Genomic DNA, 26,690 nt, shown 5'->3' with positions numbered 1-26,690 from the left:
GAGGAGGTGAGGGAGCTGAGACACTCCAGAAGTACTGGGAGGCACAAGTTACAGCTTCTGTCAAACAGGCCCTGCAGGACACTGCCTTTCCAAGTCACCCCAGACCTAGTCGGTGCCAGGAGTTTCAGGGACAACTGAAGCCATCAAGGCCCTAACCGAATACAGACGAACATTTGGCCCGAGATCAGTGGGATAGGTCAGCTAGGGGTCATAAGGTCAGGAGGGGGTAAATACTGTCCTATGGGGGATGGAGGATGGGAGGCCTTGGCATTGGTGCTGGAGAAAAAGGAAGGCCCTAAGGTGTGTGGTCGGCATGTCCAGCACACATATTCATCCCCAAAGGAACAAAACCAAGGTTATAAATAACGTCATTTTTTATTCTCTGTACAAAACTTCTCAACCTACGAAAATAAAGTTTGCAAAAGTAGCACATGAGCCTCCGAGGCAAGGAGGCTGGCCCACCCATCTACACTATGTACAATTCTCCCCCAGAAGGGAAAGAGGCACCTTGGGGAAGGGCCCCCCTAGCTCAAAGAAAGGTACCCCCTCCTCCCTCTAGAAAAGCGAGGAAAAAAGCCACTAAGGTGCCTGCAGAGCAAGGGCGTTGGGGGGAACACGGCAGGTTCGGCTCCTGTAATTCCCCGATCGGCCACCAGAGGTCAGCACCATCCTGACGGCCGCTTGTCAAGTTGAGGAGCGGGCTGGGGTGATGGGTTGCGCCTCCCGCCTCCCACCCCTCAGGGACGGAGCAGCCGCGGGTGAGCCGTGGAGACCGGGACACTGAGACCGTGGACGACGCCGGAGGTCTAGCTGGAGGTAACTGTAGTCCCACCACCCAGGCGCATGAGCATCTGCTGGCAGTCGTGCAGAAGCCGGTGATCGCCCAGCTTCTCAAGCGTGCGAGCCGCCTCGGTCAGCATGCCCACGCGCTGCCCCGGCGCCGAAAGGAAGCCGGGCGGCAGGTAGCAGGAGGCCAGTAGCAGAGCTTCTGCGTGCTCCCTCCGCGTGGGCCGCGGCTCCAGCTCCCCCGCCGCGCCTGCGCACACAGGGCTGCATCAGGGGCGGGGCTATCTTACTGTTCCACCCTGTGGGCGGGGTAGGGAGGTCGAGGACCAGCCCCACAAGTCACGCAGGTTCTCCTCTGCCCACCGTCAGAGGAACAGATATGGAGCCCCTGACTACTTTCCCAGTAGAACACAGACTCAAAGTCACAAATGCACTGTATACCGCAAATGGTGTCACCTCCAGTGGATTTCAGTCCCTAGCTCCACGCCCCCCCCACACACACACACACTCTCACGCCTGCCCACATGTAGTCATCCCCAGTATCCGTCACACCCCATCTGAGCCCTTCCCACCTGGACAAGGAAAGGGGTTAGTGGAGAGGGCTGCATGCTGAGCCAGGGCCCCCACATCTCTGTAAGGTGAGCCACCCTCACCTTTGCCACCAGGACCTGCCCGCCTCCTCAGACTGCGGTCCAAGAGTTGGTGTGTCCGGGTAGGGCTGGCCCCTGCCATCAGCCGGGCTGTGGCCTCGTGTAAGAACACCTGGTAGGGGCAGGAGAGTTGAAGTTCAGGCTGGGTCCCTGCTCTCTCCCTCCTGGCAACTGTGGCTTCATGTCCTCACTGTGAGGTGGGGGGCCCACAGAACTCACCCTCCTCATGGCAGGACGGAAGCTCTGTGCCAGACACCTCAGGCCGCTCAGGTCCCGTTGGAAGCCACGTAGCTCGAGGGCAGAGGCCTGGGGCCCGCTGCTGGCACCCTGAGCCACCTGTGCTGAAGTTGGGGGCTGCTGCTGCCTCCACAGGCTAGTGCGGACCACGAGGAGCAGGTCACATAGGAGCAGCTGCATGGCCTGGGGGTGGCAGGTAGGGCAGGCAGGGTCATGAGGCGGCTCCAGCTCTGGGAGGGAGGCTGGGGCCAGCGCACCAGGGGCCAGCTCTGGGCTGCACTGCTGAGGCACTGCACCCGCCACACACGCGCAATGCAGCAGCAATGCAGGCAGAGGCTGCCCGCCTCTCCAGGCTCCCGCGTCACCACCCACCCCAGGAGCAGCCCTCCAGGGAGCCCAGCCAGGCTACCCCACACCCCTCCTGGGCATGGGGATTCAGCCCAGACAGGGAGAGTCACTCTTCCCTGGACTTAAACTGTAGCCCAAAGCAAAGTCTCCAAGGCCCCCAATCCTGAGCTCGTTGGGCGAACCCCAAATGACTGGGGAGGAGAAGGCAGTGACCCAGACCAGCAGGCCCCCAGCCCACCCCTCACCTTGTCAATGGAGCTGCCAGTTGGTGTGGTGGCCAGGCTGTCCCTCAGGTACCCGCTGGCCTTCTCACAGATGGCCAGGTTGGCTGGGCCAGACTCTGCCTTTCCACGACCCAACACAGCCCGGGCCGCCTTGAAGGAGTGCAGGGCCGCCTTGGGCAGGGGTTTCCTGTGGGAGCCAGAGCAGAAGAGTGCCAGTCAGCGAAGGCCCACCCATCTGCCCTGACTCTGGACTTAGGGGAAAGAAAGCACGGTGACCCTGACCACACAGAGCAAAGGCGGGTGCAAGTACAGTGCTGAGGGGCCGGGAAGGGAGGCGGGGGTGCGGGGCAGGGAGAATCTGGCCTCGCACATACTCAGTCTCCTGCAGGGCACGGGGCAGGTGCTCCACCAAGGGGTAGAGCCGCTCAGCTGCCTCCTCATCCCGCCGCAGCCAGTGAATCACCACCGCCGTCAGTGAGCCCCACCACTTGGCCACGGGATCTGTGCCTGCAGAGGATGGAGGGATGCCCCGAACCTTCAGCCACAGTGTCTGGGCTGAGCAGGAAGCCTGGGGCAGGGGTCTCAGGCTCACCGGTGGTGGCAGCCATGCTAGAGCTGATGGAGAAGCTGCACGCAGGAGCCCCAGCAGCATCAGAACAACTGGTCAGCAGCTGCAGGTATCCGAGGGCATCTGAGAATTCCCTGTGACAGGAGAGGGCTGGCTGTTAGAACAGATGGCAGGGGTCCTGGGAGTCCTGTGGGAGAGCTGGTCCTACATGCCTACCTGGGGACAGCCTGACCCCATGGCTCTACCAAGGGCCACATTCTGCCTGGCTGGTGGGGAAAACGAGACCAACACAGGCTCGGGGGCACCCAGCAAGTGGACAATAGTCCCAGCTCTGGTAATCCACACAGACCCCTAGACATGGTCATTCCCGGACTACATGTTGGTGGTATCTGGAGGCACAGGGACACTTACCTGTCCCCATCAGCTGACCCGGGGCTGGGGTTGGGGCTGGGCTGGGCCACAGAGTTAAGTGCACGCTCCAGGAGATGTTCACGGAACAGCTGTGTCACCTGGGCCAGGGGGTCCACTGTGGGTAAGAGGGGGTGAGTGAGGAGGAGCCCACCCCCCACTTTACATCCATCAAGGCCTTCTTCCTGAATGGGCGGGGTCCACCCCGTTCCCATGGCAAGGGCCAGCTTTGGTCCTAGGAGCGGCCCTTACCATAGGCAGGTGGAAAACGGCCCAGCCCCGGCACACTGGCTTCAAAAGCACCACCCCTTCCCTCTCTCACTTCCTCACTCCACAGTGAGGTGGCCCGAGGTGGCCCGGGATCACCTCTCAAATCAACTGTCATCCCTCTGACCCATATGTTGCTTCTGAAGAGCCTCAACTGGAACAGAGGACCAGCCAGGCCTTAAGTGCCCACAGCCCTGCAGTTACAACCCACACAGGGGGGTAAACTGGGGGGGGGGGGGAGGACATCCAGAGATGCAGGGGATAATGAGGGACAGGAATGGGGAACAAGGCACAGGATGATGAGGGACAGGGGCAGGGGTGAGAGAGCACCTGGGTTCCCGGCCAAGCTGTACAGGCTTTCCCGCGGGGCACTGCGCACGGCCCAGTCCCCATCCACGAAGAAACGGTGGCCCACGGGGTGGCAGAGCCACTGCATGGCAAGAGGCACTGAGCCACTCTGTGCCAGGCAGGCCTGGCGGGCGCTACTCAGGAAGAAGCGCTGTGGGGGAGGGGAGCTGGGCTGTCACACTGGCGCCAGGCAGGGACTCAAACCCAGACCCCTGTGGAGACCCCAGCTGGACCTAGAGCCCACCTCGTAACCAGCTGCCACCTTCTGTGCAGCCCCATGCCCAGGAACCATGGGAAAGAGCTGCAAAGACAAGCCCCCAGCCCCGTCCCCACCAGCCCACCACCCACTCACTGTCAGAAAGTGCAGGGCCCTTGGCAGACTGGTCTTGACCCTCAGGGCAGCTGCCACATAGATCTCCGCCAGCGTTGCCATGGACACGGCATCCCCCGCACACTCTGCCAGGTTCAGAGCACTCAGTGCCAGGTTGGTGGCAGCCAGGTGCCCACCCGTGTACTTCCCTGGAAAGCAGGTGGGGCATGAAGCCAGGAGGCCACGTGAGGCAGCACGGTGACGCCCCTCTGCCCAGCTCCACGCCCAGTCATACCCATGGTGTGCAGCTGGTGCAGCTTATGGTAGACGAGGGCAGCATCTCGGGCGCTGGTGCGTGCGTCTGCCCTCAGGGTACAGTCCCTTCTCAGGCCCCCAGCATGGCCGGCCAGCCAGCGGCCCACCCAGAGTCGCTGCAGCAGGTGGCGAATGAGGTTCCAGAGCAGGCTGCAGGCCAGGTCCAGGTGGGAGGTGGGCAGGGGCCTGCCCAGCGCCTGCAAGGCCAGCCACAGCTGCTGAGCAGCCTGGGCAAAGTCCCCCTGGGAACAAGGAGTTTCCAGGTGAGAAATGATGTGGCCTCCGAGGGTCTCATTCTGTCTAGGACCCAGGAGTCAGTGAGAGTCTGGGGGAGAGCAAGAGTGAAGAACGGGGCAGATTCATGGTGCACACAGAAAGCAGGGAGCCAGGGGCTTGCTCAGCACCTCCTGGCCTGCAGGCCCTGATGCTGCCCTGCCCACTCTCTCCCCGGCTAGTCCCTTACCCGGGCCAGGTCCAGGTCAGCCTGCTTGCGATGTCTCCAGAAGTTCACAGCAGGGCCGGAGTGGGGCCGTGTCACTGGCTCCCCACAGACAAAGAGAAATGCCAAGAAAGCCAGCACCACTAGCCCATTGACCAGCCAGACCACAGGGGGCAGCAGCCACTGGGCCCAGTCAGGGCCATCTGTGGACAGAAGGAAGGGCTGGGCTCCCAGGGAATCCAGAGCCCCCAGTCCACAGCCACGGGTCTACAACCCAAAAGTCCCTCCCAAATATCCCTGGGCTGGCCTGTCCTACCTCTGCCCTCGGTGCCCAGCATGCTGCGCCCAGAGCTGTGGTGGATACCCACAGTATCCGAGGGGCCAGGAAGCGTCCAGCCACCCAGCAGGGAGGCCAGGGGGTTACAGGACAGACAAAGGAAGACAAGTGTGCACAGGGCCAGGCGGGAGCGGTCCAGCATGCCCAGGCTGTGGGGAGATGACAGCTGTTCTGGCTTCACCTGGAGGTGGAGGGCAGGAGGTGAGGACGCAGCTGGACAGCCCCGGGGAACACAGGGCTACAGGGGGAGTCGGGGCCCTGCAGGGCTCTGGGCCTGTTTTTCTGTCTATGAACTGGCAGGTCAGCTCCTTTAGGGGCCTCTCCCTGATCCAGTCCTAGGACTCAGAAGAGATCCCTGGGAGAGGACAAGGGGCAGTGTTGCAGGACCCAACCTGGCTGTCCTCAAAGACTGGGCTGTCAGGCTCCGAGTCACTGCTGCTGCTACCACTGCCACTACCCCGGCTGCCAAGGGACAAGGGGCTGCTCTGGGAGGGTGAGCCAGCATCTGAAGGTGGTGGGGTCAGTGTGTCCACCAGCTCAGTCTTCACACCCTCCATGGGCACATCTGTGTTTCCTTTACTGCTGCAAGTGGACACCAGATCCTTTAGTGATTCTGCTGGCCAGAAAGAACAGAGCTGGGGTGAACACCAAATATGTCACATCAGAGCTCAGGGCCCTAGGGTGGGGTAGGGTGGGGTGGGGTGGGGTATGGCCCAGGTTCTAAGGAACAGGGAAACTGGGACAGGGCTGGTCACTGCACAGCCAGAACTGAAAGTGGGGCCAGGGCTGAGGGGAGGGCCTACTGGAAGCAGGGCCAGAGCCTGGGCAGGGTGTGGCCAGAGGCAGGGGAGGGGAGGCCAGGACTCACTGCTCTTGTGGGCAGCAGTTCGCAGACTTAGGTTCTCCTGCTTGAGTTTCTGGTTGCTGTGTTGTAAGAAGCGGATGTAGTCGATGGCCTTGCGCAAGACAGCAGATTTATTCAGCTTTAGGGGGCAAGAGAGAGAAAACAGTTGGCTAGTCAGGTCTGGCTGCGGGCACCTAGCAAGGGAGCACAAAGTTACTTTGCCGAACAGCTGCCTCAGGACCTCTGCACTTATTCCTTCTGCCTAAAATGTTCCTGTGCAAGTATTCCCCAATAGTACCTACCTCTACCTCCCAGGCAGAAATAAGGATTAATATCTAAAACACATACCGCAGGTCTTTGCTCATGTATCACCTTACCAAGGCCTTCTCTGATCACCCAAATTTAGATTTGCAATTCTTACCATATTCTTCCTGCCCTATTTTCTTTCCTGGCACCATGTGGGGTCCTCGAACACTGACTTACCTATTTTGGTAAATGTCTGTCTCCCTATTAGAATGTCAGTTCCTTTGGACAGGATTTCTCTCCCTCTTGTTCACTGCTACACAACCAGGCTGAGCATACCCTCCCACGCACTTTATCTCAGAGGCCCTCAGAAAAGTGTAACGAGTAGACAGGGCTCTGGTTGCCTCAACCTGAACCTCTGCAGGCTCTGCCCGCACCTTTGCCTCGGGGCCCACCACCAGGTCCTTGAGTTCCACTATCTTGTCGTTGATGGAAGAGCGGTAGCGCTTCTCGATGGCATTGTGGGCTGTGCGCTTCTCGCCACGGCTCTGGGCTGAGCCCGCAGCCTTGCTGCCGGCTGCCAGCCGGTTAATGGGCAGCTTGTCAGTGTCCACAACCAGCGGGACTGTGGCCAGGATGGTTCCGCCACTCATCAGGGTCTGCAAGGCCAGACACAGGTTACCAGGAGGACATGCATGTGCACAGGCTCCCCCCCACCCCGCAGCCTCTGCCCAGTCCAGACCGCCCACCTGCAAGGGCGCCGTCTGTACAGCTGTGCCGGGGGCCAGGGAGCTGATACCCGCAGCCTTCACAGTGGCCCCCACATCGGTCTTCATGGTAGTCAGGAGCAGGGAGTCTGCCTTGATGAAGTGGGGCTGCAGCAGGACCTGGAGTGGCAGAGGCCTGGGCCATAAGCTGTGTGTAGGGGCCGAGGGCCACCACCTTCCCACAGCTTGGCCAGACCCCCCTCACCGGGACCTGCTGGATCTGTGAAGTTACAGTGGTCGTTCCAGGGGCCGCTGTGGCTGTCAGCAGCTGCTGGGGGGCCGTACTCTGGACCTGGCTATGCAAGGAGACAGGTGGGACCCCTGGCGGGGAAGCCAGTGGCAGGCCAGGCAGCGGCTGCTGGGTGCTCCCAGGAGGGGTCCCTGCAGAGACAAAGCCTGGGGCTGCGGGCAAAGGCTGCCCTCACCCACTTTCAACCTGCACTTCAGCTCTGCCATCGTATGGCCCTAAGTGAGTCATGGTCCCTATCTGAAATATTCCCATATTTTCTATTGGGACAGGCCCTGCCTAGGATCTGATGCAAATGTGCCAGCCAGGTCTCTGGTGGGAGGCAGTACTCCACCCAACACCCAGGACAGAGAAATGCTGCTAGCAATGGGGCGACCCAGGTCTCACAGTGGACACTCAACTTCTGGAACCTGCAAATTCCTCCACTAGGACCATGACTGACACTTCTTCCTATGTTCCTGGCAGCCTTGTCCCCAATGTCCCCTCCCTCCATACACCCCTCTTACCTGCTGAGAAGCTTCCAGGAAGGTTGGAGTAACCCAACACAGGGGCTGAGTTGAACTGTGGGGGGGCTGAGGATGCAAAACTCTGGGGCAGGAGGGTTCCCGACAGGGGTTGTGGGGTAGGGGGCTGCAGGATGGTTAGTGGCACTGGCTCTTCTTTGATACCAGGTCCAGGGGAGAAGGGGGACACAGATGGGTACATGTTCAAAGGAGTAGGTGCAGACTGGGGAGGGGACAAAGGTGGGGATGCCGCCTTAGGGTCCCCCAGGAAGGCTTCCAGAGGGGAGCTCAGTGAGGCAGGAGACGGAGACAAGCTGCCTGGGGAACTGGCACTGGGGCTGGCAGGCTCTGTGTCCCCTGCCCCACCCCCAGCATAGGGTGGATCAAACAGGCCAGGGAAGTCGCTGTCTTGGTTGTTGATGAGCTGGAGCATGTCTGGGGAAGAGAGAAGAGCGTATAAGTGGAGACTGAACCTGATCAGGGCCTGTTTGTCTGCTCCCTGATCACCCACAGCTGTTCGTGTGGGGGTAAATTCACAGCAACAGGAGCCACCTACACAAGCCAGCACTCTCGGACAAACAGCCATCTCTCAGACACGTGTTCAGCGACATCTGATCCAGCATGTGTGTCCAACAGCCCTAATAACACTGGACAGGGTAGACACCACGAGGCTCCCTACCCTGCCCCACCACTCGTCTGGATTGAGCTGGGGTCAGGTCTGAGATTACGCATTTCAGGGTCTGACCCCCTACCACAGCCCCATGTTTGACTGATTGTCTGACAACACACTCAGTCCATCGCACACCATGGGCCCACGCTTGTTCATTCATTCATTCATTCATCCATTCATCATTCAATAAGCAAGTACCAAGTGCCTACCCCATGACAGGCACCGTGAACAAGACAAAAATCCCTGCCTAAGCCAAGTGTGGTGGCACATGCCTGTAATCCCAGTTATTTGGGACGTTGAGGCAAGAGGATCCCATGAGCCCAGGAATTTTGATGCCAATCTGGGCAACACAGCCAGACCCCATCTGGGAAAAAAAAAAAAAAAAAAAAACCTTGCCCAGAACCAAACAACTTTCTGGGGAGCCAGGGATGGCCTGTATTTTAGCGGGGGTCTTGTTTGTTTTATTTGGCTTAGTGTTGGAAACTGAACCCTGGACCTGGCACAGGCTAAGAACTGCTACACCCCCAAGCTCCTATAGGTTGATGTAGACCACGGTAAACTTTCATTCCTATCTCCGTGGAACAGCCACCTCTGAATCCCTATACTCTTGCACATCTACAATGTGGATTTCAAGTGGCACCAAGTGATTGCCTAGCAGGTGACAAGCCTTTCCAGACAACCTCTCGTGTCCTTCCAGGCAGTCCTCCATTACCACACAATCAAGGACCTAGCTTGGTGAAGGAGTGCCCACTCCACCTAAGACAAAAGGGGTCCATAGGCCCAGGACAGACTTGTTCCAGCACCACTTGGGCCTGCATTTCTCAGTCTGTGAAAACAGAGCATGCCTCAAGAGCCCTAGCAGATCCAGTTCTTGGAAGGTACCTTGCCATAGGACTCAGAGGTAGAAGGCAAGTGGGTACAGGACAGAGAGGGTCTTCATATAGGTGCAGTGGGCCCCATTCCCACCTAATGGCCATTTCTGGACTCTTTTCTCAAAGCTGCCCAGCAGGGTCCTCTCACAGAAGTTGAGACTACTGAGGGGTAAGTGATGACACCCATCCTCTCAATTTGCAGGGGGAATATACAGGTGCTGAGAAAGGAACCCCTGAGGAGGTGGCGAAATGGCCTGTGCCCAGACCCAGCTGTGCAGTCATGGCCTACTCCTCTTGGGACAGCCTAAGATCTTCAGAGAGGGCCAACCAAGAGGGTAGACCTCCAAGAGAAGCCCAGGTCAGAGCAGGGTCCTCGCCCATGCCAAGAAGAGTCCAGAAATGGCCAGCAGGGTAGGCCTGAATCAAGATCCAGGTCCACACTGGGGCCACCCACATTGATGGGGCTAAACTGCACTCATAATCCCCCTGACATTCAGCTGCAAGAAGGTACTGCGTAGAATGTGGTGCTCCCTTCTAAAGATGAAGAAACTGAACAGTAGAGTTACTAGTCTAACAAAACTAAGTCCAGACCAACCTGACTCCAAGGCCTCTACCCCTACTCAGAAGTTTAGCCCACCTATCTTGGAAGCAAAAAATGACACCGAAGTTCAATAAGAGCCACAAGCATTCCAAGAGCATGCAGAGGATTCAAACCCAGGTTCACAAAATGCCAAACTTCTGCACCTTTCCCTGCTGTACCAAAGAAGGAAGCTGCTATCACTAACCCATTCCTCCGCTGAACAGACAGAGACTTGGGCCTGAGCCAGCTGCTGGCCACATAGCCAACCAGTGTGTCTTTGTGTGTTCTGGGCACAAACCCAGGCCCTGTTGCAGCCAAGTGGCCTCGGGACCCAGGTCTGGCCATTCAGGGCTTTGGTTTCCCGTCTATAAAAGCAAATGCTGTCTGTCCAGACTTCTTCCTCCTCGTACAGACTGGGACATACTCCCTGCCTCAGTCCCAGCCTGGCCAAGGGCCCTCTTCCCGAGCTGGCGACTAGCAGCCTTACTGGCTCAGCTCAGGGCCCTCTAACCCACTCAGGGAGGCCACCTACTGGATCAAAGGGTTCTTTGGGATCCATAAGCACAATCCCAGGGTCCTACAGTATTCTCAAAATCCCCCACCCTGAGCTTCATCCCTGCCTATCCATCTCTGCTGACCACCTGCCTACCACTTCGTTAGGGCTTGGGCTACTCCCCTCCTCTCACTGCGTCTCAGTTTCCTCATCTGTACAACAGAAAGGATTAAACCCTTTTTGGCAGCAATGCCTGAAGCTTTGCTCAGCAGAGGGGGGACAACATTGCCTACCCACAGATGCCAAGGCAAGAACATCACTCCAAGAGGGGACCTGTCTAAGGCCATCAACAGAGAAAGAGGGCATGGCAGACTCAGCTTCCCTGGATCCTCAAAAAGAAACACTTTGTGGGCCCTTCAGATTTATGCAGATCATAAAGTCCTACTGTACTTCTCATTGCAGGACTCCCCCTCCTCAGCCCACTTCAGGTGAGACCCTCTTTATAAATGGGGGAAACAGTCTCCCCAAATAGAAATTGACAATGTAGACAGTCCAGGACTCCCACTTTCTACTCCTCACAAGAGGAGGGCGACCCAACAAGTCTATACGAGGAGGAAGAAGTCTGGACAGACAGCATTTGCTTTTATAGTGGGACTGCCTGGCAGACAAGACAACTGGCCCTACCGCTTGCCTCTTCCTGACCCTGCCCGGAGAAGGAGATGTGGAGAAAGCCACTTAAACCCCATTAGTGTAACCGTCCTGCTGTTGCGTCTCTGAGCAAACCCACTCCTCGGGCTGCAGAGGGGACTCACGGGGTTGGAGAGTGGTCTACCAACTTCCCCGGGTGAGCCGGGAACTGGTGCGCCCTCTCCCTAAGGGGCCTCCACGCCCCCTCTGTGAGAACCCAAGACGGTGACCGGCAGCGGAGACCAGGGGCAATGCGATAAAGGAAACGGAGGTCTTCCAACAAATACCTTCGAATGTGCAATCCATGGCTCCGTAGCGCGCCCCCCGCCCCCTCGGGGCGTCCAGGCGGTTAGCTCTGACCGCGTCCCCGCGACGACTTCACCTGTCAAGGCTCGGCGGAGTTTTAAAGCCGGCTGAGAGCCTCAGAGAGCCCCGCCCCGACCGGCCCTCAGGCCCCGCCCCCCAAAGAGACCCCGCCTCCAGTCCCGCCCTCCTCGGGGCCGCGGGCCGGGCATGGGGTGAGCGCGCGCGACCAATCAGCAGCAGTGCCGCCGCCTCACTAGGGCCCCGCCCCACCCCGACGGCGGCTGGGCTCGGGTTTCACCCCACGGCGCTGAATGGGGCCGGGGTTACTCGCGGGCGTCCGCCTTTAACCCTCTCGGCGCCAGCGTCCGCCGGGGTTACTAGCGGTCATCCCCCTCACCAGCTCCCCGCTCCTCCCATTACCACTTCCGAGAAGTGCCCGCGGAGCTGGGGGTCGGGCAAGGGAGGACCGGGAAGGGATGCAACGCCCCGAGTTCTGTGGTTACAAATTGCTAGCTCACCCTGAGCGAGCCTGGACCGCTCAAGCCTCAGTTTACTACCCCGGGAAATGGGACAAGCTTATCTCCTGGTTTGAAGGGCAAAAGTAAGAGAGAGAATATGTGGCTCTGAATTAAGGCCAAGGGCTCCCAGATGTTGCCCACAGTGGGTACAGGGACCTCTCCCTTCAGGGGCAGCCCCAGTGTGGGGCTAACCCTCACCTCAAGGAAGGGTCTGACGATCCCAATCCAGAAGATCACCTAGGGAAAACTGCAGTTTAGAATAAGCAAGGGAACCGCCTGCCCCAAATCTGACAATCCAGCGTCTACTGACTCCCAGCTCAGACGTCCCTCTGCAGTCAGTGATGTCTGCACACCACTTCTGGGTCTTAGACCCCAGTAGGTATCAAAACTGACTGACTCACCATCATGTAGGCCTAGGAGACCAGGACCCAGTCCCTGAGACCCTTTGTGAGAAAGGCAGTGGTGACAGGCTCTGAGGGTTTGTAGCCGGGTGGTACCTAAGCCTGTCTCCCCTTCTGTCAAAGGTAAAAGTTCAACACCACTCAAGACAAATGCCCAGAGCTTGGCTAGCAGCCTGACAGCCTCAAACTGCAAGGACAGTCCCCATTCTGCTGCAACGTGGGAGGGCGAAATCCTGGGCAAGCCAGCCCAGTGTCTCAGAAGCTGATGTTGGGGTGCTGGGGTCTCTTGGGGGCCCCCAATCTGTCTTCCATGTTTCATTCACATACACCTTTCCCCCACCCCTTTCCCAGGTTCTTCCTTCATGGCTTCGTGGGAGGTTCCAAGGACAACAAAAGTCTTTTCTGGCACTCTGCCTCCCTCTCTGGTCAGCCTGTGGGTGCTCACATGCTCCACTGCCAACCCCCCACCCCCCAACAAAAACAAAGCATTGCTCTTGGAAAAGGCCCTGAGCTCAGGTGAACAAGTCCAGGAAGAGTCCTGGCCCAGCAGGACACAGGGGGCTGGGTTCCAGGCAGGAGTCTCCCAAAAGTGGACTACCCCGACTAGGTCTCTTCATGACTTTGTTCCCCAGTTTCAAATCCTAGAGTGTGGCAGGACCCGCAGGCAAATACCCATCTGAAACTCACCTGAGACAGAGGATTAGAGCCACCAGAGAGTCCCGTCCTCTTCACCCTTTTTCTTTCTTATTTCTGCCACCTCCCTGCTCTGTCCCCCCATCCTATCTGGACTGAGGAGGAAGGAGAGAGAGGACAGTTGCTTACTGACCCCCTGAGGCGCAGGACTCAGGGAAGGCTCCCAAGAGGAAGAATGCGACCCTGGCACAAAGGGCTGGTCTTCAAGCCGAGGGCACAGCTTAAGCTAAGCTACAGGATCAGGGCACAGAGTCTGGGTTCCCTCAGGCACCTGGTGGCTTATAAAGGTACAGCCATCCCCTGAAACTTGTGGCCTGGTTAGACCCCACCTCACTCTTCCCTGGGGCCAGATTTGCTGGCCCATTTCTGCAGATGCTGATGGCTAGAGGTAAGAGTAGGATGGAAACTTGAGAGCCAGTCCCAAAGCTTCCCCCTAAAGATGTAGCCAATCCAGGGATCTGGAGCCATATGCCAGGGCCTGCTCTTCCTTCAGCCCCTACTTGCTGTGTGTCCTGAGGCAAGTCACTCCCCTTCTCTGAGTCTCTAGGCCCTGTCTCCACTCTTCAAATCTCCAGGGATAAGGATTCTGGGAAAGCAAAGTGTGCAAAGTACCCACCACCCAATAAGGCCTCAACAAAGGTTTCCTCTGCACCAACTGGAATCATCTAGAACTGGAAAGTCAAGTAGTGTCTGACCCTTGCAATATTCAAGTCTAAGCTCCATAACAATTTTTTTTTCTGAGGAATTAACAGGGCTAGATTAGGGTGAGGCAAGTGGGGCACCTAGGTGTCCCATTAAAGGGAGTACCTCTTTTGTCTCACCCCAGGTCAGCAGGACAGTTAAGTCCCAGTTCCCTAGAGTAGGACAGTTAAGTCTCAAAAGGCACACCCATAGTGCCCAAACTGTGGACCATCTGCTGCTGGGGAGCTGAGTTCTGGGCTGCCTGTGGACACTGAGAAGCACTTTTGGTCTCTATACACTCTCTGAACTGAGGGAAAGGGGGATGGCCTAGTTCTAGGCCTCAGTGGATCCAGATGCTCTCTGAATCCTCCATCTTCCAGGCTTGTGAAGCCCCTCCCCAAGCCTGAGTCCTCCTCTTCCCCTCCTCCTCTCCTGCTCAGATTCTACCAAGCTCCAACAGGAAGCTGGCTTGTAAAGGTACAGTTCAAAAGATCCAACAGGAAACCTGAACCCCCTCCTGGCTCTACCTCCAAGTTCCCTCTGAAGGCCAAGGAGGAACAGGCTTTAACGCCCCTGGCCTATTCATGCTGTGAATCAATCCATGAACCTGCAGAGAGCCCAGCTCTGACTATCACAGAAGTCTACCATCTGTCCAACCCACACAAGTCCTTGAACCCCAGACATGTAAATGAGGTGGTCAGCCCAGGCCTGCCTGAGCATCTGAGTGGAACCTGAGTGAAACCAGACCAGAAGGGAAGAAGGACATCCTGGAGAGAAGAAAGAGCACGTGTAAAGGTCCTGAGATGGGCTCGAGCTTGATGGGATGGCTGCAGTGAAGGGAGTGGTGGGCAAGACAGGCAGCCATGGAGTTGGGATTCCAACCCAGGTTTGTCTGGCTCTGTCACCTGGGCCGTAGACACTGATTCTCAGAGATCTGCAAATGGTCCCATGCAATGCAGATCAGGGTTCTGTGAAGGGTAAATGGTGTAAATGGTGTCAGTCCGTGGAGCACCACCTTCAGGGGAGGACACGGTGGGTGGCTCCCGGGACCCTGGAGCACGCCATCTCTGCCTGGCGATGGAGGTTGCAGGGCTGGGGAGGAAATGGCACTTGCCCATCACTCCAGGGAGCACCAGCTTCGCCTGCCTGAACTGCCCAGAATCCTTGGGCTCCCACCAGCCCCTCCTTGATCCTTCTGATCATTCAGATCAGCAGGTGCTGGCACCCTCTGGCTGGTCATGTATGCAACAGGGGGACAGGCTGCCCTTTGTGTGCTCACAGATGCCCCGAGGGCACAAGTGTGCGCCTGTTCTTCTTGGAATGGGATGAGCCCTGGTGCACCTGGTCACAGGCCCTCTTGATGGATACGGAAACCAAGGCTCAGGGGTCCTGCCTGGGGTCCCTCTGCTGCCAAGGCGAGGATCTGGGACTTCAACCCAGATCTGCTGAGCTCAAGGCCTACTCTGCAGCCCTAGCCTGCCAGGGCCAAGAGTGAACCTCAGCTCCAGTCTGATTCTGTCCCAGGCTGCCTTGTCATTAGTCCCAGCTTGGGAAGTGTGTGCATAGTGCAAGAACCCAGGGGAACAACACAGAGCTCTTTATGGGTCTGCTGGGCACGGCCTCCTCCCTGAGGACTTCCTAATCACTCCCCACTCCCAGGGCCCAATGTGCCCGCCCCTCCCCCTGCCAAATTCGGAGCCAGGTTTCTGTTGTGCTCCCTCGAGGCAAAGCCAATATCGGAACCAGTTCTGTGACCCCAGCCTTCCCCAGCGCAGGCCTGAGCACAGTAGGAATACCTGTTGGGTTTGCGTGGTCTGCAGTCGGGCTCCGGCCAAGAGGTCCCACTGACCCCAGCTCTGGCAGAGCCTCTTTCTCCCTGCCTGCTTTCTGAACCCATCTTGTTCCTTAATGCCACTATACATGTGCCCAGGCGGTCCCCTCTGCCAGGAATGCCCTTCCCATTATTCTCTGTCCACCTGGAAAATTCCAATTCCCTAAAAACATACTCGGATGTCACCTCAGAATCTCCCCTCCTCTGGACCTGGCCATATTGTCCTGTAAAACAGTTACCCGTCCTCTTTCCCCTGGGGCTCGTCCCTGACCTACACCAGTGATCCTTAATATAAGCTGTAATATGGTGATTAAGCAAGATGTCACTCAGCACCAGTTCCAACGGTTGATCTCAATCGAGGGCGGGGTGCAATACACATACTTATCATTCCAGAAACTGAAGCTCTAGGGACCACCCCACAAACTGCCCCTGATTTTACCCCAACCTGAGGTCGTCCCCTATTATTATTCCTAGACTCAATAGCAATGCTGTGCCTTTCTTATAATTTTTCCTCTCCCTTTTGAGTTGTTTTAAACCTGAAGCAAAGACAGCGTGTGTCATTTTAGAGTTATTTTGCTTTCCAGGAAAGATAAATCCCTTTACAACCATGTCTGCAGTGTCATCTATTTGCTCAGCATCACCAGCACTAGGTTTTATTGTTTTTAGATACTTTTAGTTGCTCTGCTCAGTACCAGATGTGTGACTGAAACCTGAAAGGCACTTCATTTGCATTTCCAAGGCCACCTTAATGTGACTTAAGCAGGAAACTAACAACTGTGGTGGGAGATGGAGAAACATCTGCTTCGCTTCCCACAACAGGAAGTGAGCTTCCTCAGCCTACCCACCTGGCCCTCCAGGGAATCAATCTAGGGGCTTGGCCTCCAATCGGTGGCACATCCCCCGACTCCCGGTCAGCTGCCACTGGGCCTGGGTCACACCAGGCTGGCAACTGGAGGGGCTGGGAATGAATCCCCACCTGCACAGTGCACAGGGACACCATCTCCTTCCACCTTCAATGGATAAGGACAGGGTGCTTGTCCCTGCTTGGTAGCAGGGGACGCCTAGTAGACCTGTCTCATGCAGATAGCCAGGACCAACCCATGGCCAGTGCTCAGAACTGGAACCATAGCCTGGAACATTCTAGAAACTTCTAGCACAGGCTCCTTGGAGAACTGTTGCTAACATTTGTTCAGCTAAATATATCAAACATCAAGTCCCTGGTAAGTGTTCTATACGGGGGTAATAACAACAGTAACTGGCACTGTTGAGGGCCTACTATGTGTCACGCGCTACTTATGCTTTTGACCTAAATTTGCATATCTGATCCTCAAAAGTCCAAGAAATTTGTTCTAGTACTCTTCCCCTTGAACATAAAGGTCAGAGATAAGAACCTTGGTCAAGGCTCTTGCTCAAGGTCACATAGCAGGATGGACTTGAAGAGCTTTGGGCTCCACCCCCGAGCCTGGTAGGAACAACTTGGAGGTGCAAGGTTTGCTGGGAGAAAGCTTGTGGGGGAGGTCAGTTGGGAGGGAAAATCTAGGGGAAAATCTCCAAGTCACAAAATTTTGGGATTGGGGACAGGCCCCCGGACCCTGGCCCACTGCTAACAAGCCCTGAACCCAGAGGGCTCCACACTTGGAACCAGCTCTTAGGCTCCCTGCCCTCTTGCCAGGAGCCCCTGACATGTTTTAGAAGTCCCCACTACCCCCAACTACCTCTGTGGGGTACATCGGATGCAGGGCTCATAGGACGATAGGATTGTGAAGTCCCTGCCAGTCCCAGGGTCAAAAAGCACATATGCAGGGCATGTGGCTGGCAGGAGACAAGGCCAGAGACACCTCCAACCCAGGCTATACCCGTCAGCAGGCAAAGTCCAAATCTCAGGCCTCTACCTGGCAGCAACCCCTGCTTGGAGCTGACCAGGTCTGACCAGGTCACTGGAGATGTTTGTGTTCAGCTAAGTAACTGTCGGGCAAGAGGTAACTCCCAGTCACCTGGCCACCTGCCTCCTTGGGCCCATTCCCAGCACGGTCCTCTGCACTCCCCCAACCCTGCAGCTGCAAAGGAATTAGGACTGAACTCTCAGGGACTGAGAGACAGCAAACTTGATAGCCACCATTTCCTGTTTTTCAAAGGAGGCCCCTGTGGTTCAGAAAGACAGGATACTTTCCCTAGAGAAAGCAGTTCATGGCCATGTTGGGATTAAAGGGAGATCAGATACCAAGAGGCAGAAACAGGCAAGGGAAGAGAGAGCCCCTCTCGGGCTCTCCTCCTGAGGGCTCTACACATGGAGGTGAGGGAGAAGGGGTGGGCCTAAGAGGTGGGTTCTAAATGGGTGGGCAAAGTCACCGGGAGGGGGGGGGGCGGGGAGGCAGGCTTGGCAAATCTTGCACATCTTGAATGCCATGCTGAGACAGCAAAATATTAATGGTGGGGCATTGGGGACATTTATGCCCAAAGCTGGGCAGTAAGCAGCCTAGAATTGTTTCCTAAAGAGTGCCAGTGCTTGGAGGGACTAGAAAGAAAGTTGAGATACCCTAGGGAGAGGTGTGGGCAGCAGAGGGCCTCCAGTGTGCCCTCTCCACCAGGGTGGGTCTGGATCCAGAAAGCATTCAAACACAGGCTAGAAGCAAGGCCCCCCAGAGGTGGGGTTGGACACAGAGGGAGGGACATCAGGCCAAGGAAAGCTCTGCTCACTTGGGGTGAGGTGGCACTGGGGTGTGGGGGGCTGAGATGAGACCCAAGAGGGTCTACCAGGAGGCCACACTTGATCAGAGCTTGGCAGATATCTGGGGTCCGAGGGACAGGGCAGACATGAAGGTATCCAGACAAGAGAGTGAATGAGTCTCACCAAAGACTTTGGGCTGCCCACAGCCCCCAGAATGACTCCTCAGACTCCTCAGCTGGGCCTAGTTCCCCTTCCTGGCCCCCAATCACAATTCTGTCTCCATTCAACTCCTCTGCACTTTTAAACTTGTGCAAGATCTGATAAATTAATCCTCAGCAGGGAGGTGAGGCCTGCCACAGGCTTAATAATAATCCTCAACATGTGTAAGGTTTTCCTTCTCTTTCCCCAGCCACCAGGGACCCCAAGCGGGGAGCAAGGAAGGGAGAAGGTGGAGCTCACCTGAGGTCAGGGTGCAGTGGCTGGGCTCAGACCCAGAGCACACCATCAGGTGGCAGCCCCATCTCAAAATCCACTCATATGACAGAGGGTTTGGCAGAGGCAGGCGGCAGGGCTGGGTGAGGCTCAAGGCCCTCAGCTGGCTCCCTCGTGCCAGTTTTCAGTCTCTTGGCTCAAAAGCCACTCCAAGCCCCTCTATGACCCACTCCCAGGACCATAGAAAAAAATGTAGAGCACATTCCCCAACTGCCCACTCTGTTTTAGGAGCCCAGCAGTTGAAACTCAGGAGCTCTGGAGCCCAGAGCCTGGGGCTGAATCCTGGCTCTGCTGTGCCTGTGTGACTGTGTGACCTTGGGCAAGTCATTTTACCCTCTCTGTTCCTCAAGACCTTCATCTGGAAGATAAAGATCCTAAGTTTACCCAATTGGGGCTGTTGAGAGGATTCAATGAGATCATCGACACAGAGCCAGGCATACAATAATCCTCCAGCCCAGCCACAAGAGGAAACTTCTAGCACACAAGTCAACACACCCCACTCCCACCCCTCCTCCCTCCAGCAGTGGGACTCCTCCTCCTGGTACTCCAAAAGCTCCTCATTCATGCCTCAGGACACCTGGGCTTAACACCCCCCAACCCACCTCTCTCTACACCAGCTCAAAGCCTGGTAGAAGTTTGGAAAGCACCATTCAGGCCTATAACCAGCAGTTCTCCCAGAGTCTCATCCTATCATCCTATGGATCTGGGCAAAAATTGGCCTCAGGGTGCAGCACAGTTTATGGAACAAAACAATCCAGAATCTAGATGTCCATCAACAAGGGATCACGCAGATAAATGAGGGAACTTGATTGTTCTCTGGCCATTGATGTGAGCCAAGAGGCTTCCAATCTGCTGTGACCAATGGATTCTATTCTAATTTATTTTAAAAAAATATGTATATATATATAGGCTGGGGTTGTGGCTCAGTGGTAGAGTGCTCGCCTGCCTTGAGGCACTGAGTTCGATCCTCAGCACCACATAAATGTAAAATAAAGATATTGTGGTTACCTAAAACTTAAAATAAATAAATAAAACAGAGAGAGTCATGGTTGTCTGCAGCTGGGGAGAAGAATGAGGGGGAAATACAAACAGGCACAACAGATCTTACCAGCGTGATGAAAATACTCTACAACTACTGATGGTCATACAACTCAGTAAATTTACTAAAAATCACTTGATGCATCTAAAATGGCACATAAATTATTATTTTTTTCTTTGCTTTTTATGATACGTAAATTATACCTCGATGAAGTTTTTAAAAAGTGGATGAAGAGTTTGCAGCCATCTTAACACACACACAGGCAGTAAGCTGTTTATCTCTGGGTGTTGGGTTTAGGAGAGATTTTATTTTTGCTCACCTGTGCTTCCAAATTTTTCTACAATGAAAAAACAGAAAATGTGAATGCAAACTGAGAACTCAACTGCTAGAGTGGGAAGACTTGGGCCCCCATCCCAGCAAGAGGTTCTCAAGGGCCCTGTTTGTCACCTACAATGGCTGCTCACACCAATGATGTTTCTTTTCCTATTTTTTATTCTTTTTGGTATTGGGGGTTGAATACGGGGCGCTTAACTATTGAGCCCGCCCTTTTTTATATTTTATTCAGAGACAGGGTCTCGCTGAGTTCCTCAGAGCCTTGCTACGTTGCTGAGGCTGGTTTTGAACTTACAATCCTACTTCAGTCAACCATGGCTCTGTCCACGAGTCAGTGGGAAAGGTAGAGAGGCCTTTGTGACGGACCAGAGGACTGAACACCCCTCAGCATCAGCTCCCTTGTGAAGGAAGCATTTGCACCTTCATTTTTCTGGAAGGGGAAACTGAGGCTTAGCAGGTGAGAGGGTTTGTGCAAGATAGCAAAGGAAGTAAGTAGTCTTCAGGCTCAAGTCTGGACCCCAATGCCCACATACTGGTACTCTAGGACTGTGCCCACTGGGCCCAGAGCTACAGAACTGCTGAGTCAGTAGGGCAGGATTTGGGGTGGCTTAGTTGGGTTGGTTTTGCCAACCCCAGGGTGGCCACAGTCTCCATGGACATGTCCATCCAGGGTTGTGAGAATTCAGGCAGCTTGTGCTTTTTGTCTCGTCAATGAAGTGCCAAGTAGCTGGTGTTTCTAAAACTCCTGCACAGCAACCGTGAAGGATAATCTCCCGGAGGGATTCATTTTTCACCATCTAGAAAGTGGAAGCCACAGCCTCCTAACTGGCACCTGCTGCCACCGTTAGGTATAACCACCAGAGTGGTTTATGCAGTTTAAGAGGCTGGAGTGTGACTCAGTGATAGAGCGCTGGCCTGGCATGGGGGGACAACCTGAGTTCCTTCCAGCACTGAAAAAAATTTAAAAATGGGTGCAAGTGGGCACCACTGCTCTGCTCTGGTCCTCAATGGGCCAGCTCATCCCCTGTAGGCCAGCCCTCCACTAACCCTTAAACTTAGGTCCTTCCTCAGGGCCCTGGCCTTGGCCTTGTCCTGAAAACATTCTTCCCCATTGGTCCCAGGGCTCAAATCAGTCGGAAGAGACCTCTCCAGACCGCTGGACCCAAAGTAGCCACATCCCTGCCCCACCGAAGTGCAACTAAATACCCTACCGGTCTGTGGGTTTCCTTGGGAACTCTTGTACTCCCCAATAAGAGGGACAGCCTGGATCTCAGTGCCTAGGCCGGGACGGTATTCTGTAGATGCTCAATAATTTGCACGGAAGCCAATGCGACCCTACACCTGTACCTCAGGGGAGGGGAGGACAAGAGACAGCGCCGTGCGCATGCGCAGGAGCTCCAGGGCCGAGCTGAACTCTCGGCCGGAGGGAATGACCGTGAGTAACCCCCGCTGATGTCACGGCGGGGGCGGAGCTTCGGCGACGTTCGGGTCCCAAGCTCTACCCTCCGCCGCCGCCGGACTGGGGACGCGACGGTTGAGCGGTACAGAGCCCCGGACACCTAGAGACGCACGTGCCCCGACCCGAGTCGCCAAGGGACCCAGAGAGGTGCGGCCCCCGCACCCCAATGCGCTGCGCGAGACACCAATGGCGGACGCCGGAAAGGCGGGACCCCAAGGCCCTCAGCGCTGCCCAGAGACGTTAGAGAGCCCCGCGTGCACAGCACCGAGCCGCCGCCCGCTCCGCAGTGCCCCACGAGGGCCGGGGAGACAAGGCCCGAGTGCCATCCGTGCTTCCCCCTGACCTAACGAACCTTCCATGTCGGTCAGCAGTGTCGTGTCCAGCTCGCATAGCTCGGCCAGAGCCTGCTCCAGAGCCGTCTCGCCGAAAGATGGCCCGTCCATGGCGCAGCTGCCTCCTCCGGGCGGCCCGCCGGGGCCCGCCGCCTCACTTGACCGGTCCCTGGGAGCGCCGCGCTCTCGCGTCCCGCCCTGGCCTCGGTGGTGGCCCGGAGGCCTTGAAAAGTTCCTCGGAAACTGGGTTCCCCCGGCAGCAGCTCCGCTGGGCGGGTGAGGCTGGGGCGGGGCTAGCTAGAGGCCCCGCCCCTAACAGTAACGGCCTCGCCCCCTGGGGAGAGCAGGGTGAACCCCCCCTGCTCCCCAGACTGCCGCATAAACCTGTTCTCAGAGTGCCTCCCAGTCATTCAGTAAATCCAGCCTCACGCACAGCAGCCTTTGGCAGACTTGCCCATTTCCAGAGCAGACCCTAGCCTGGGCCTCAGTTCTTCTAGCACCTGATGAAAGGGCTGAGTGGAAGCCCCAGGACAGGGCCCAGAGGTCTCTGGACTGCGGAGGGCAAGGGAGACCCTACAAACCTCACTTTCTGGATTTGACTCTTGAGAACAAGACAGACTCTAATCTGAGTCCTGGCTCTTCAGACCTGCTTTGTGGCTTCAGGCCAATTACATCACCACTATGTGCCTCTGCTTTCCTGCTAACAGGAATCTAATGATGCCTCTCCAGGGGCTGGCTGGGAGGTTAGGGATGATGTGGAGGAGGACACAGCCTGTGAGATCAGCATAGGAACCAGAAGACTGGCCTCCAGAGAAAGGGAGTGATCAAAGGGAGAGCCTAGTAGAGGCTAGAATTTCCCATCCTGTCTTAATCTGGTTTCCTACCAGATCCAGCCATGGAGGTAGGAGAGGGAGTTGGGCTTGAGAGCCAGCAGCTTCTGAAGGAAGAAGCCAGTACCCAGATGACCTAGAGAAAGTGACCAGCCCAAGGTCACACGGCTACTTAGGGAGCAGCAAAGTTGGACCCTGCAGGATTGTCTGACTACAAATTTGGTGCATGTTTCTGGGATCTACCACCATGAGGAAGAGATGGACTCTGTGTTAGACCTAAGCCCAGTTATCCTGGACCATGACAGGCTGGGCAGGTTCTCCTGGTGGAGGAGAAGGCTGGAAGTGAACCCTGGGCCCTATGACAGGGACTGAGCCAGGCCAGGAAGGGGAGAGGAAGGGGTCCCTAGAAGGTAGACTGAAATAAACCAGAACTGAAATTCAGGTATCTGAAAGTGAGCCTCCAGAGGTTTGCAACAGAGAGGGTAACTTGTTGGGGAATAGTCATGGAGAATAAGGGCTTGGAGCCCCAGGCCTCAATGAGACAGCCATCCTGAGGATTGCTGGGCCAACCCCAGATATAGCCTGTCTGGCCAACCCCCTCCGGGAGTAAAATTAGTGCTATACTTTAGAAGGGGGTGGGGTGTGTAGGCCAAGAGTGGCCCAAGTCCCTGGGGCTCAGCCTGGATGCACAATCCTCTTTGTTCCTTTCCTGGAAGTGGCTGCTATGGAAAATTACCCAGAACAGGATGGCCAGGAGCCATGGGGGTCTCCAAACCACATCTACAAGTAGCCTTGCTCAAGATGAGCCTCTGCTAGGGAACACGGGGAGCACAGTTGGCTTCTCAGTCCATCTGCCTCTCTCCTTTGGTAACTTCCCTGCAAATGCAAATGTTCTTCCCAAGGAAAGAGGTGGGAGTAGGGGGTACTGGGTAAAGTTCAGGACCACCTTATTCACTCAGCTGATCTGGTTTTTCACCTGCTTGCTATATGACCTGGGATCACTTCACTTTCCTGAGTCTTTAGCTTAGATTTGGCACTTTGCCAAAGCAGCTAAGGTTTTGGAGTCATTGATTGCATGACTCCATCGATTGCAACAGATCTGCTTTCAATGTTCTCAATTCACTATTCTTCTAACGAGTTTAGCACATATGTGAAGAGCACAGCTCAATAAATATGGACTTCAAAATTACAGGAATTCAAGAGAGGGAAAAAGGTAAGGCAAGATCAACATAAAACCTGCACCCCAGACCAGAAAAGCCAGTTGAAAAGGAAACTTGGCTGAAGCCCCCTGTAGAGGGTGAGGGAGTCTTTGCCACCAAAACAAATCCTTGCCCCATAGCCTAGGATCACCCAGGCAACGAGCAATACGCGAGTCAGGCTAGAGGCTCCAGTTCTTCAGGGGAACCTGCTTGTCTGGGTGGTTTCTCCCCAAGGATCCCTAGACTTCTAAATAGGACCCTCAGGCCATTCTTGGCTGGGGAGTTCTGAGCCTGGGCGCTTAGGGCACAAACCTTTCTGCCCTGGTGTACCCAGGAGTGGGCGGGGTCTCAGTCTGGTGGACAAGTGATCTCAGTCGGCAGGTTTGGCCACTGTCTATAATCACTGAGCCATTGAGCATACTTATGGTGTGCAAATACATTCCTTGTATTAACCCGTTCATTCCTCCCAACAGCCTGAAGAGGACTGTCCCCATCCCATTTTACAGATGGGGTAACTGAGGCACAGGGAAGTGAAGCGACCTGCCCAGGGCCTCCCAGCTGTTGCCCTGATTTTGCCAGGGCCGGGGATAGTCAGAAAGCCAGGCTTGATGCACACGCGGCCTGGGCAGGTCAGCGGCTGCAGACCAGGGAGTCGGGGCGCGGAGCCAGACGAGCCCCGCCCCCGCGGGCCGCCGCAGCCAATGGGGTGCTCGGCCCGGAATGGGGTGACGCGGCGTCAGCGCGTCCTCCCGGGAGCCGGGCCCTGGGTCACATGCGCCGTGCGCGTTGGACCCGGGGGGCGGGGAAGGGCCGGCGCTGGCGGGCTGGGCGCTCTCCGCCTGACACCTGGCTGGGACTGAAGCCAGGTGCGCATCTTGGGCTCCAGAGTGAGCTGACCCTGGACGGCCCCGGCAGCCTTTTGCTGTCCGGACTGTGCGGGCTTGCAGGGAGCGTGGGGTTCCTCCCATGTAACACAGTCCGATCCCTTGCCTGACCTTGGTTTTATCAACTGGGACCCACTTCGTCCCCCAGGATCATACAAACTGGAAGGCAGCTGCTATGGGTTCCCAATCCTTTAGGGCACCTGCCAGGTATTCAGCGTGGGCAGAGCCCATAGGGTCAGTGGTGCGGAGCCATGCCCCAGGTGCCTGCAGCAGGTTCGATTTGGAGGGGCCTGGGCCTTTGAGGGTTTACTAGGCTAGTAAGACTGCTCCTTCAGCCCCTGCCACTCTGCCTGGCCCTGTTATTGACATTGCTGCAGGAGCTGAACTAGGATGTGCCTGGGTTACGTCCCCATCTCTAGGCAATGAGAAGAGAGACCAGAGTTCTCCTTCCATCTCTCCATCTGTATATCATACAGCCAGATGACCATGACATGGATGATTCTGGTCCTAGATGTGGCCTCATTCCAGTTGGCCTCTGCAGTGAGCTGGACAAATGATTTCTAGTCCTCTCAGCCTCCACGGCCACCTTTACCCATGGAGGCTTGGACCGTTTGGGGGCACTTCTAGCCACTCGATAGAGCCACAAAAGAGCTGGTTGAGCCCCAAAGCCTATTGTACAGTGAGGGTGAGGTTCACAGACTGAGAGGATGAGGGATGGGAACCCTATCCCTTGGGGCTACCTGGCTGTTTGGGGAAAGGCCAAGTGCATATTGAAGGGGAGTCACAGAATAGTGTGGGTTTAGTTGGTGGCAGGAAGGCACAGGACCTCAGGCATCATCTGACCCCCATCAGTCAAATACAGTCATAAGTGGGTTATGACTTTGAATTGTCAAAAGAAGGAAATTTCACCTCGTAGCTGGATTGCTGCCCTTTCTTTAGCGGAACTGTGGGTCAACCTTGGACTTGACAGTTAGCTGCCTCATGAGCCAGCTCTTTTCCCATGGTCCCTACCACTTCCTGGTGTCACACCCAGCCCACTTTCTCATTTATAAATGATAGTAGGCACTGAATTTCTTGCCCACAACCCCATTTTACAGACAGGATAGTGAAGACCAGAGAGGAACAGTGATTTACCCAGCACCCCAGGCAAGCTGCGTTTAGAGTAGCAGCCTTAGAGTGGGGAGGAGATGGCCCCAGACATGGAGCCCACTCCACTTCCAGAAATATCCCAGACTGACTCCCTGGTCCAGAAAGTAGAGGTTTTGCTTCCTGAGATGATGAGGGCATGGCCTCGGAGGCCCTAGACAGGGCATTTGTGGGCCACCCAGAAAGCTCCAACAGGGTTCCCTCTGAAATACCTGGATAGACTCTCCGGGTAAGTCATGCCTATCCAACATGTCTGGGTTCTGTCTCCCTTCTAAGGACTTTTTCTTTTCTTGGAGTACTGGGGATGGAGCCCAGAGGCACTCTACCACTGAGCTGCATCCCCAGCCCTTTTTTAGTTTTTGAGACAGGATCTCGCTAAGTTGCCCAAGCTGGCCTCAAATTTGAGATCCTCCTGCCTTAGCCTCCTGAGTGGCTGGGGATTACAGGCGTGTGCCACTCCTTCCAGTCAAAGACCCTTTTCTTGGAAAAGAGGTGAATGGCAACGATTCCCTTCTCAGGTGCTCAGGCAGAGATGAGTGGGCAGATGGCCATGAGCTACTGCAGGATACCAGTGCACCTGCACGGCTCCCTTCCAGATTTCTGGAGAGGGAATCTACAGTTGGAAAGCAGCTCCTGTCCTCTCAGGGCTCCAATGACATGACTGGAAGCAACTGAGGACTGAGGAGGGAGCACTGAGAGATGAGTCCAGAAGTTTGTCTCTGTCCAAGTCTGTGT

General features: G+C 56.0%; 1 protein-coding gene across 4 annotated transcripts; it reads right to left on the bottom strand.

Annotated features, from left to right (window-relative positions):
* Positions 1 to 356: 356 nt before the first annotated feature.
* On the bottom strand, positions 357 to 22,162 carry Srebf1 (sterol regulatory element binding transcription factor 1). Of its 4 annotated transcripts, none has more exons than XM_076871048.1 (19): positions 21,917 to 22,162; positions 7,845 to 8,276; positions 7,297 to 7,472; positions 7,074 to 7,211; positions 6,762 to 6,983; positions 6,106 to 6,220; positions 5,630 to 5,853; positions 5,217 to 5,418; positions 4,925 to 5,103; positions 4,442 to 4,703; positions 4,189 to 4,355; positions 3,819 to 3,987; positions 3,225 to 3,339; positions 2,838 to 2,947; positions 2,620 to 2,752; positions 2,267 to 2,432; positions 1,656 to 1,856; positions 1,440 to 1,548; positions 357 to 1,036 (listed from the first exon to the last, which is right to left on the bottom strand). In XM_076871048.1, exons 1-19 carry the CDS (start codon positions 22,005 to 22,007, stop codon positions 807 to 809), a joined length of 3,441 nt encoding a protein of 1,146 aa, XP_076727163.1. In that variant the 5' UTR covers positions 22,008 to 22,162; the 3' UTR covers positions 357 to 806. The 4 variants fall into 4 exon arrangements, with proteins under 4 accessions (XP_076727163.1, XP_076727164.1, XP_076727166.1 ...); XM_076871049.1 differs by having other exon boundaries at positions 5,630 to 5,850; XM_076871051.1 differs by having other exon boundaries at positions 5,630 to 5,850; positions 7,303 to 7,472.
* Between the last annotated feature and the right edge of the window lie 4,528 nt (positions 22,163 to 26,690).

This window comes from Callospermophilus lateralis, chromosome 11 (assembly GCF_048772815.1).
Source record: "Callospermophilus lateralis isolate mCalLat2 chromosome 11, mCalLat2.hap1, whole genome shotgun sequence".
Classification (NCBI taxonomy): domain Eukaryota; kingdom Metazoa; phylum Chordata; class Mammalia; order Rodentia; family Sciuridae; genus Callospermophilus; species Callospermophilus lateralis.
This window is presented reverse-complemented; position numbering and strand designations above follow the sequence as displayed.